Here is a 12080-nt window from a genome sequence, read left to right as displayed (position 1 = left end):
GATCGTATAATTCTGGACAGGTCACTTTGAAGGAGCGTTCCTGCACCCCAGACGTTGAACTGTTGCCTGTAAGTTTCCGTCATGCTGTCTGAGAGTTCAGCTGTTATCTGCTGATGCTGCTTTCGACATCCTTAGCTCAGTTCCTGCCAATATTCAAACAACACACTTCAGTATTCAAAAAGCTAGTATTCATTATGATCTGACGAGAGTTCAACCACACTTCCAGTATATCTCTGCTGCACTTCCTACTATCCAATACCCTATCAGCTGGTGTTTATCTTCATTTCATGTGACTTTATTTCTTTCTCATATATTTTCCTAAGTAATTAAAAATTGCAACATTATAAAGGCTTGACAAGTATATACTAAGCACCAAGAATCCTGGTATTTGTTCTGTAACATCACTCGAATTATTGACGATAATACAATTACCAAATATCTTTTACTTTATAGTTTATTCTTCTTGTTATGTCTAATTTATTGTTTCAAATTTCCTATTTGTAGCCAGTCACAGATACTGTACATTCATCACAAAGTCTAAGTGAAGAGGTGCTCCAGTCTTACATATTTGATGCCCAGGCTTTGATCACCCTGTACACCTGAATTTTATCATCCAGCATGAAGGAGGGTCAGGACTACGAGGGCAGCATGACTATGTGGTCACACGATATCAAAGGCCCCACCTCTTTTTACTTAGCTTCTTGTGCCCCCCCCCCCCCCCCCCCCATGTCTCTCTTTTAGTCTCTGCTTCCTGCTGCCTTTGTTCCCTTTCTTTCCTTCATATTTACACCCCTTTGGCTTCTTCTCCCCTGATCTCCCACTCACACTCCCTCTACCCATCTGTGTTTTATTGCCAGGCTCCTGTAATATTGCTTGATATTAAAAAATATACATCAACTGAGCAATTACAGGCTATCAAAAAGAATAGGTTTAGCCTGAGGCCCTGCAAGTGCTGCATGTCGGATGCAAGGAATGAGATGAGATGAGGATATGAGGAAGCCTCACCTTTGCATGATGTGCTTAAAAACAACCAAAATCGGTGAAGATTGACATAAATTGAAGCACTGCATTCTTCTTCACATATATCATTCACATGTGCTTATAAACACTGCAATCAGTCACTTAGTGGACACATAGTGTATGTATACTGTATGTGCCAGAATATACAGTACACACATCTAAGCAGTTTGGCATATATTCGTAAGTACAAAAATAAAGGGTGAATATTGTTCTGTGTACTCCTTTTATTTAGTCTTTTTAAATTCTTGGTCTTTTTTTTTTCTTCTGTGAAATAGCCCCATCCAAAAATCCCAGGCAGTAAAATAGTAATATAAGTCTGCTTGAATAATAGTAGAAAAAAAATATCTCTGTGGAGCTCACAAATGAAGCTCAAATCAAATACGAATACTACAAATCTGTAGTACTACAAATCTACAAGTCTGGAACAGAAACAGGTTAAATGAAAATACAGCCATTGAAATTTGAAAATTTAAGATTTTTTTTCTGACCTTGTTGCATTTTTCATTTGCAAGATGTTTTTAAGACATAAATTATGAACTGATATTTAATTACTATAATTCCTACAGAATTGGTTCAGATCCTGTTCAGGCTAATCCTGAAGACAGTGTTAATTAAAGAGAGCAGCCATTAACCACCGCCCCAAGAAAAATAAAAAAGCCTACAGTTTTGCCTCCAAGCAGCACAACTACGGTCACACTTGTGTTCATTTGAGATCCATGTTGGCAAGTGATCTGCCAAAATATATCATTAATCCAAGTGATTGACCATTACTCCTCTGGAAGCGATGCTGTGAAGTAAAACAAGCTCACCCACCTGTAGGAAGTAACGCCAGTATTATATTGAACAAAGTTCATACAATACGTCACAAGCAGCGGCGTATTTGAGTGCAGACTGCAGAGACACAGTTGTGAGATCCAGCAGAGCATAACATTTTATACAAACATGAATTTGAGAGCACAGTTTTAAATGAAAATAATCTAAGACTGGTATCTTGCTCTCAATTAAAAAGAAAATATTATCTTGTTTAAAAATTAGCCCCAAATAATTATCTTCAGTTCTTTAACTTCCCAAATGCAATCTGCCTTGGTGTTATCTGAAATGACCAAGGCCTCAGATTTAGATGGGAGAAATTGCCCCTCAGACGTAGCAATAACATTTAAGGAAGGAGCTGAGGAGATTCCCTTAATAGGACTCAATTAAAATTCATAGTTGCTATGCAAAATAAATCAGCGGTTTCCTGCGGGGCGGCCGTGGGTTAGGGGGATGAACGTTCTGGGAGCGAGGGTGAGGGCGGGGCTCCGAGTGAATAAGAGATGATGTTTAAACATTTCCTTTCCTTAGTCTGTCAGACACAAAACCACACGTGCACACTTTAAGCCACACAAGCAGCAAAAATCTTGATTTTTGACTGATTTACAGAAATATATTCTGTGTGGAGGAAAGAAGACAAAGAAACATGTTGAAGGAGTCAGTGTGAATAATTTTCTATCAAGGATTATTGTGCATCAGACAAAAGCCACTTGTTTGTGTCCATCAGTATGGAAAAATCCTAAAACTGTCTCTATTTGTACAAATTATAACACAGGGGTGATATTGTCAATAATAGTTATCAATCAGGATCTGGTCATATTATATCATTTTGATTCATGAAAATATAATATGTATGTTTTATTCATATTTTTTGATATTGTGGTATGATATTTTACATTTTTACAACTGTATTAGATAAGCTATGTCCTCTTAGCATGCAAAAATTAAGAGTTATAATAATTTTCAGTTGTAAAAATCAGAGCTGCTTCATGCTTTTGATTTTAATTTATAGCACATGAAGTGGAGAGCAACTCATACGGTGTCCTGGCTGACAATCTTTTTACCTTTTTTTTACCTGATCACAGATGCCAAGGGCCTTAGTCTGTACTGACCGTGCTTCATCCTGTAGAGGGTTGTAGAGAGCAGAAACTCACACCAATGGCCAAGAAATGCTGTAGCCCAATAAAACAACGCAGGAATATCGCAGAGCTGATCAACCATAGTCTGCAGGCCTGAAGTAGAAAGCCTAACCCGAAATTTAAAGCTGCAAATTGTTACGACTGACGATAATACTTGAAGTAGTTTTGACAGAAGAATCTTTCTCATCCCGGTTGAACACATGATTCCAGCTGCTCAATGTCAGCTGCTAAATATCATGTGATCTACTTCTTCATGATGCGCTGAACATTTCTTAGTTGGAGACAGATCTGCACCGTAAGCAGAGCAGTCGAGTACACAGTCTTTGTGCATTTAAAAACGTGCTGTTGTGACCTCTGGTGTTATCCTGCTCAAACACTCAAATAAAGGCAGATCTACAGGGAAAATATGTCACCTTGTTGGTAGCGAATGGCCCTTCAAAATTCCAATATACACCTCTCCAACCTTTACACAAATGAACTCAATCACGTGATAGGAAATGTTGCACCTCTATATCAGACGCCGGCGTTCGTATCTTTCCAGGATAACAGCCTGGCTGATTTTTGACACCTTCCGTGTTTAGAGCTCCCCATCCCTAATATTCAAGAGTAGTTTGAAACATTTTTGGGGGTTCATCTGACCACAGGATATCAGGGAACTTTCTCCCTCTCTATTTCAGAATCCATGTATCAATTTCAAGTTGATACATGGATTCCTTCTTGCTTAATAGAGTTACAGGTTGAATTTCCATGTGTGTCTCTGAGGTCGATATTGATAACTGTGGAAGGACGGTTTCTTGCTACTGGCTGGCCCAGAGGTTATATGAATCCAATTATGGGTTTTAATTCCCCACATTTCTACTGACTTCCTGAATTCTTTCTTTTTCTCACGTATTTATCCATTGTACCTGTTAAAAGATCTCAGTTATTTATAATATGAGCTCCCATTTATATCAGCAATTGCCAGTCTGGTAGGCACTCGTTGTCTCTCTGTTGGTGTGCATGCTAATCTTAAATACTTCTCAGATACTCAGATACTTCTGCAATAAACAACAAAATAAAAAATATATAGTCTTTTTCCATTTTCCAGCTAACTTGTTGTATTATCATATTCTTCATTCTGGTGAGTCAAAGACTGATTGCTGTAGATATTGGTGTTTGAAAAAAAAATATAGTCTATGTTGAGTTTGGAGGCTGTTCAGAAATCTGTTGCAGCTTCAGGCCCAAACACCCAGGCATAACAGCACAAATGAATACAATCAATATCATTAGCAGACTTATATTTCTGTTGAAATATACACTGAAGAATGTTCCATCCACATTCACAACTGATATAATCTGCAGGCTCTTTCATAACGTCAAATCAAACACCATCAAGGAAGTTCCTGTTCACACAAGTACAGGATAATAATTGTTTAATTACAATTACAATCAAAAGTACTGTGATTGACTTGCGATTATCTACCATTCTGACGCTCCTCGTATAATCAAATAGTAACAAACCAGTGCAAAGCCAAAGACAACTCACTGGAATAGTGTCCATGTGCGGAGAAGTGTGTCTGTGTCTAAGCTGTGTTTCCTGTTCTAGCTTTTATTTGCTGTGCATGCATTCCTAACATATTTTAATCAGTGTGTACAGATGGATATTATAAGGCGTCTCTGTATTTATCTATATTTGTGTGTTTCTGAATGACGATGGATGTCTGGGTCTGTTATACTAGCCTGTCCGTATACTGCATGTTTGAAAACGCGTTTGCCCGTGTGAGACAACAATACGGCCAGCGGACTTGTCTGCTGTGCGTGAATAATCAAAGTGGTCTCTCTCATCATTAAATCATGGGTGTCCGGGTGGGAGCCTGAGGAGTGAGATAGAGGAGAGAGAGAGGGATCATAGTTAGCGCTGCAGGGGTACATGGTACCCCCCCCCTCCTCCACCATGTACTGTGGCGGAGATGTGTCATGAGCACAAGTCTTTTCTGCTTTCTTTGCTCGCCCACTTAGCTCCCCCAGACAACGCACGCACACACTCATACATAAGCATACGCAGTAAAAGTCTCCTGATATGTTATTCAGGAGAGTACGGACACTCAGACACTGACTCAGACACATACTGCCTACCTTCTCAGGAGTACATCCTGAACCACTACCACATGTAGCTGCCATTACTCTTCTGTTCAGAGACACAGTGTTTTCTGCAGCATACTTCTCCTCCAGATGACAGAAACCTCATGATCAATACTGTGTCCAAAATAACATCATTTGTACGGTGTAAATCTGATTTATTAGTTTGACTTTTGAAAGACAACAATAAGATGATTAACTGTCTGAGCTCTAGTCAATTATTTTAAATAACAATGGCCCAAATATCTATAACATGATGGAAGTCAGTCCTTCAACAGTGGCACATCTACAGAGAAGAATCAAACACAGTTATGATTTCTTGAGCTGAATACCATGTTTCAGCTCGTGGTTTTAATTAAAAATGCACTATTGGGGCCTATTAAACACCAGGAAGACAAATTCATTGGCAACATACAGAGCACATCAGCCTAATGGTGGAACTTTTATCCCATAATCTGCGAGAAATCATAGGACAAAACAAAAGAAAGGTAAATTGCCAGAAAAATTTGAAAACATGAATAATTTTAGACCACTTTAGTATATTTTCATTTTCCAAAGGGCCTTATCAACAGGTGCAGATCAAAGTATAGGCCTGCGACCAGTCAGAGCAACAAAAAGGTCAACATAGCACCAAAAAATCTGTATCTGCTCTTCATCAGAGCCACCAAACACCAAACTGTTTGACATATTTTTTTGTTTTGTTTGTTTTGTTTTGTTTGTTTTTACTGTTATAATCTATGCATGTCAGGGCCTTCAGCAAGAAATGCAGAGAAGCTTCTTTTAGTGCTAATAATACAGTAGTTCAGACACTTTGGTGGGTCAGTATCCACTTTGAACAGCATCATACACATCTGATCATGATGAATTAGATAAAACTAGTAACTGTCCTTTGTGACTAGTCTGTCGTTATAGCCTTGGATGGAGAAGAATATGACATGTAAAATTATGAATCTTAAAACCTAGAGGTGTTCAGGTTAGGGCTGTTCAATTAATCGATTTTAAATCGTAATCGCGATTATGTAATTAGAACGATGTTAAAACGTGAAAATCGTAAAATCGATTTTTCACCTTTTTAAATTTTTTTTTTTTTTTTACCTTGTCTGCACACATATTAATGATTGATACCATATTAATGATTGATGGAAATACCTCTCAATACCTGCGACAAGTGCCCCATGGGAGAGGCTCTTTAGTGTAGGAGGGGGCGTTGTAACACCGGGCATCCCTCAAGCCAGATGCGGTAGACCGGCTCGTGTTCCTTGCAAAAAACGTGCAAATGTGAACAGCAAATGTAATGACTGACATTACACACCTCTACCTCCTTCATGGGTTGCATTATTATTTAGCATGCAAAGACCCAGTTTAGTTTAATTAGAAAATGTCTTGTTTTATTTAATTGGGACACATTTATATTTTATTATATTTTTTAAAACTTTTTTTCAACTTATTTTACAGAGTTTTGCACTTTATTCATTCATTTTTGGTTTAATAAGAGCAAAGTTTGCACTTAAAGCCCAATGGGGCAAATGTTCAATAAAAAAACAGCATATTTGAAATAATTTCTTTGCCTTTTGTCAATTCACAAAACAATCGTAATCGTAATCGAAAATCGGATTTTGAGAGAAAAAAATCGAGATTTTATTTTTGGGCAAAATCGAACAGCCCTAGTTCAGGTACATGCTCCCCCAACAGTAGATATTCAAATGCAAGGCTAAAAGTAGATTATGACGATAATTATTAAGGATTTTAGAGAATGCCTTGGTGCGCATGCATTTACATCAGTACATGTGCAATGTAATGATGTAAATGTACAGCGTTATGGGGACCAATTTGATTATAGAACATTTGAAGGACTATTCCTACAATGCTGGTGTAGTATTTATACATCAGTGAAGCATCTGAATATTTCTTCCACTCCGGTCAATTTAACATTTAAAATCATGAGACTGACCAGGCTGAGTGTTGCCGCAGAACATTGTCTGACTGATTTTACTACTAACTCTATAAACATTTTTATGGACGCCACTTTCACAACTGAAGAAGTAAATGTGTTCCTCATAGATCAGTGAATTTAATGAGGCAAACATTGTTCTGTTCACAGTAACATTTGATCGAGTCGGACATTATTAAAATTACGCATTTATCATCTCTTTTGTTAGAACTTTGAACAACATAACTGGTCCCAGAATGTGCCAATGCAAAGAAGTGGACAAAATAAAGCAGTGTTATTAGTTGACCAGTCACGAAAACAAATCACTCCGATTCAAAATAATTTAGTTTTTAAGAAGAACAGTGGGCTCCTCCATTCATCCGACTTACAGAAAGTTTATCTGAGTGAGGTTCCTCAACACAAATGTGACAGAGACGAGCAGTTGGATTACATGTATTTAGTTTCTTTTTCTCTTTCTTTTCACTAACCTGCCCAAAATTAAATTGTAATTCGTCCATCCTGAAAAATAGATGATAGAAGTCAGTTCTGTTCTGTCTTTCTGACAGTCTGAATTTACCGATATTCAATGAGTGAGTGAATAACTTTTTTCTTTCTCTCTCTGTGGATCTGTGAAAGATTCCCACGATCCATTTGTCTGATAAATGCCAGCGTGCTTCAACTGGCAACACATAATTTCAGTTGTTTGACATTCGTGGCAGGTATCTTATAATAACTGATTAATAACTGAACTGGGGTAAACATTGTTGAGGAATCTCATATTCATTCGGTTTGCTGAAGCGTGTTGAGGTAATGTAATGTAATCCAGTTCAGGACCTTCTCATTTAAGACGTCATTTTACTGTGACGAACAGCTGAAAGTCCCAGAGTGTTACCATCATGGAACAAGTTTTATACAAGTCAAGAGTAAAGAAAAACAAAGTAAATGTAGGGCGTGGTGTAGATGAGCATAGTGTGATTTTGAGAGGTGTTCACAACATTCTCCTGAATGAAACACTTGTAAAAGAGCTAAATGTACTGCCTAATGAGCCTGAAGCTCGGGTACGACGTGGAGCCAGACGGCCCCAACCTCACACTGATGGGGGTTCATACCGGAGTCACTGATTTTGTTTCTCCGTTCCTCGTCATAATCTGGGAAGATGGTCACAGAAGAATAATAAAATAACTGTTTTCTCAGAATAAAATAAGCAATTTCCTGAGTGATTCTACATTTTTCAATGGTACACAGCCCTTGTGATAGTCTATCAACTAAGATGGTTTTCCTTTTCTCTCACCCTCCGTGCCCCTGCAGTCCCGGCCATGATCACCTCATACCCAAACACCACTCTGGCCACGCAGGGCGAGGAAAAGAGGATGAGCTGCATAGCTCATGGGGAGAAGCCCATCATGGTGCGCTGGGAGAAAGAGGAGCGCATAATCAACCCTGAGACCAGCCGATATGTGGTCACTGTCAAAGAGGTGGCTGATGAAGTCATCTCCACCCTTGTGGTGAGTATTTAGTTTCACTGGAAATCAAACACACAATGAATCTGTGGACAGTTTGCCATCCATCTTTTTTATCTGCTTTGACAGTTGAAACTCAAAGATGTAAAAATAAAGGCAGGCAGGCCAGGTGGTCCTGAAGGTCCTCACATTTAACCCGTGTAAAACTATGAAATGTAATAATGTCTATTCAAGGAATATGTGTCCGGCAATGATTGAGGGGATTAAGTGATTTAGGAAGGATTTGTCGTTGCTCAGCTATTACATCCTCTATTTTGAAAAATCACATGGGATGAAACCATTTTTTTACATTTGCCAACCAGAAATCACAGAGTGTGGTGTATTTCTCTGTAGATTATGCCAACTGTTCGTGAGGATTCAGGATTCTTCTCCTGTCACGCCATCAACTCCTTTGGGGAGGACAGGGGCATCATACAGCTGACAGTGCAAGGTTAGCTACGCCTCCTCTCTCTCTCAAAATCAATAGTTTTAGTAGATATTGAATAAAAGTTTCAGTTGTTTTTAACAAACACACAGGTCCCAGTCGAATTTACTGTTCTGTTCACATCTCCTCAGAACCGCCCGATCCTCCAGAGGTGGAGATCCGTGAGGTGAAAGATCGAACCATAGCTCTCCGCTGGACCATGGGTTTTGATGGAAACAGTCCCATCACAGGCTATGATATAGAGTGCAAGAACAAATCAGGTAGAAACCGTAGAGAAGGAGTTGCAGTTTATACTAACTACGCTATATATGAGACAAAGTGTTTAAATCTTACACAAGAAACAAGAAATTCAGAAATGTTGGAATGGAAAAAAAGACAATGTATCCAATGTGAGCTGTCTGTTCACCTTTTGCCATGATGTTTCCTCCAGCTTCATGGTTATCAGCCCAGGTAACCAAAGATGTGTCACCACAACTGAACCAGGCCACTATTATTGACCTCCACCCTTCCTCCACCTACAACATTCGCATGGTTGCCAAGAACATTATTGGCAACAGCAATCCCAGCAATGAGCTCACTATCACTACTGATGAAGCAGGTGAGTGAGCGTCCTGTGGGAATGATACTCCCATAGACGCGCTCTAAAACACAATATAAACCAGTAATCTACTCAGGAGGGAATTTCTTTGCATTAGTCACGATAACGTTTTTGCATTTTACCCCATCATATCAGTGTGTTGGTAGAAAAATATAATTAAGTAGTTATTAAGCCCAAAAAAATCCAGTCAGGTTTGTTTAATATTACTCCCTGGCTTCACCTTCTATCCTTTAAACATAGTCTCTTAATAATTCTCCAAGTTATTTAAAGACCTTTTAATATTCAGGTTTCTTTCTATTCACAACGCAAAACTAACAACAGCATTGACTCATATTGATTTTAATACTGAAGAAAATGAAATTCTAGTGGAAGAAATTATATTTGGTGGACATAAATTAATCCCCACTGAATCCATTTCAAAGCTTTTAGAGGTTTTGATGTGGTCCTTATTAACTTCTAATTACCATCATAAGATGTCTAAATAGCTGAACTTTTCTCATCAAGAAGTTGACACTTTTCAAATGGCTGGAGAAAAGCATTAAAAAAGAATATTGGATTATCTTGCACATAATCATTTTATAGTTGTCGTAAAGTGAGGCTATCATCTATTAAAAATCGGAAAACAAATCAGATTACTATTGCTTTAAGTTATCTCCATCAGCGTTCAATTTTCCTCTGATGCCTATAATGATCCCCCTGAGGCATTTTAGCAAATTGAAATTGCACGTTCTATCAAATTTATTGCTAAAGTACGGTCATAAACTTGTATCATTTCTCACATTATTTAAGCTGAAATTTGATGATGTTCAGAGTTTCTTTTTAATTAATAGTAAGTTGAGGTGAGGGCTCTTGAGACGCATGAATGAGGTAGACCAATCAGGAAGAGACGTTCTCAGCTCACCGGCGCCATCTAGCGAAAGTAGAAAATAAAATCCTGATTGTAAACATAAAAACCAGACATGAAGTGATGATGGATGATGTCTCATTTACAGCTCCCGACGGCCCTCCACAAGATGTCCTTCTGGAGCCCACTTCCCCACAAAGCATCAAAGTTTCCTGGAAGGTGGAATCAAAAGTTTCATATCTCATACTATCAGCAGAGGAACTGATATATATATATATATATATATATATATATATATATATATATATATATTTTTTTTTTTTTTTTTTTAACATATGTCAGTTGGACAGTCAGTTATGTAATTGTAGTCTTATGCAAATGCACGAAACTGATAAAAGTTAAAGACTCATAGTATTTTAAATGCAAATATTAATGATAGGTTGTCAAGCAACTATAAAGTTTTACACCTTATAGTTAAATTAAACCATCCTGCAACTCATAAGTGAAAGTCCACTGAGCATGTTTCCTCCCGTCATCCTCATTCTGCAGCCTCCCCTGAAGCACCTGCAGAACGGCGTAATCCGTGGTTACCAGGTGGGCTTCAGGGAGTACAGCCCTGGTGGAAGCCATCAGTTCACCATCATCAGCGTGGATACAACGGGAGACACCACGGAGAGCATCGTTTTGGACAACCTGAAGAAGTTCACCCAGTACAGCGTGGTGGTTCAGGCTGCAAACAGAGCTGGAACTGGGCCTTCGTCACAGCAGGTGGTCACCAAGACCCTGGAGGATGGTAAGCTGGCCACGTGGGTGGCAGGTTAGAATAAATAAATGTGGTAAAATAAAAAAACTGGATGAATCCAACCCACTTCAGTTCAGTCCTCCCAAATGCTGAGAGGTTCAGCAAAGCTCAAATATATTCTTGTGTACAGGACTCCATCTACTGGATATTTTTGTAACTACAGCTCCATGTATACTTTAAATGATAGTATCCTGCTTAAGATGGATCACCACACAGATTTGATATAGAGTAAGGCTTTGCTTCCCTCTTTTTCCTTTCTTTTTTTCTTTGTTCCTTTAGTTTAGTTTATTTGTTCGCACATATTAAAAACAATACAAAAATAGTGACAATACAATAATTAGTGCAGTGCAGGTGAGAAAAAAGAAACCCAAGGTGGGCTTATGAAGGATTCTCACCAGTGATAAATACAAATAATAAGTAAACAAGGTGTTCCTTTATTTTTACAGTAAAACATTTGCTTAAGAGCAAACTGTTTTTGTAATCTTGCAATTAAGGAAATGGATATAACTTGTTTTTAAGATCTTTGCAGTCAAAAAAGGTTTCTTGTATTAATGAATAAGGTTTTTACAGAAACGTTGTCTTTCAAAGTTGTGGCTGGCCTTCCCAAGGGACTCCAGACAGCTCCAGAGGATGTTGGGTTCATTGAATTGAAGACATCCAGAGTATATGCGTTATGATATCACCACACAACAAGAGTAGATCGCGATAAAAAGCCTTGATGTTTGCAGGATGATTCAATGGATGGTTTCTGACCCTGCTAGGGAGTTGTACTGGTCTTTACCCTTTCCCACTGATGATTGATAAATGCCCTAGTAGATCAAATAACATCCATATTCAAACGGCCATCCAGGATTTCAGCAAAGCTAAGCAGGTGG

General features: G+C 38.4%; 1 protein-coding gene across 4 annotated transcripts in view; it reads left to right on the top strand.

The window, feature by feature from the left end:
• Window positions 1-12080, top strand: part of dscamb (Down syndrome cell adhesion molecule b) — a 138742-nt gene that overhangs the window by 103412 nt on the left and 23250 nt on the right. For all 4 annotated transcript variants that reach the window (XM_061719102.1, XM_061719100.1, XM_061719101.1 and 1 more), the window contains exons 12-17: window positions 8326-8522; window positions 8871-8967; window positions 9093-9221; window positions 9392-9559; window positions 10552-10622; window positions 10953-11196. In XM_061719102.1, the coding sequence (XP_061575086.1) occupies window positions 8326-8522; window positions 8871-8967; window positions 9093-9221; window positions 9392-9559; window positions 10552-10622; window positions 10953-11196 (906 nt within the window). The remainder of the gene's footprint in view (window positions 1-8325; window positions 8523-8870; window positions 8968-9092; window positions 9222-9391; window positions 9560-10551; window positions 10623-10952; window positions 11197-12080) is intronic.

The sequence above is a fragment of the Cololabis saira genome, chromosome 4, assembly GCF_033807715.1.
Source record: "Cololabis saira isolate AMF1-May2022 chromosome 4, fColSai1.1, whole genome shotgun sequence".
Lineage (NCBI taxonomy): Eukaryota > Metazoa > Chordata > Actinopteri > Beloniformes > Belonidae > Cololabis > Cololabis saira.
This window is presented reverse-complemented; position numbering and strand designations above follow the sequence as displayed.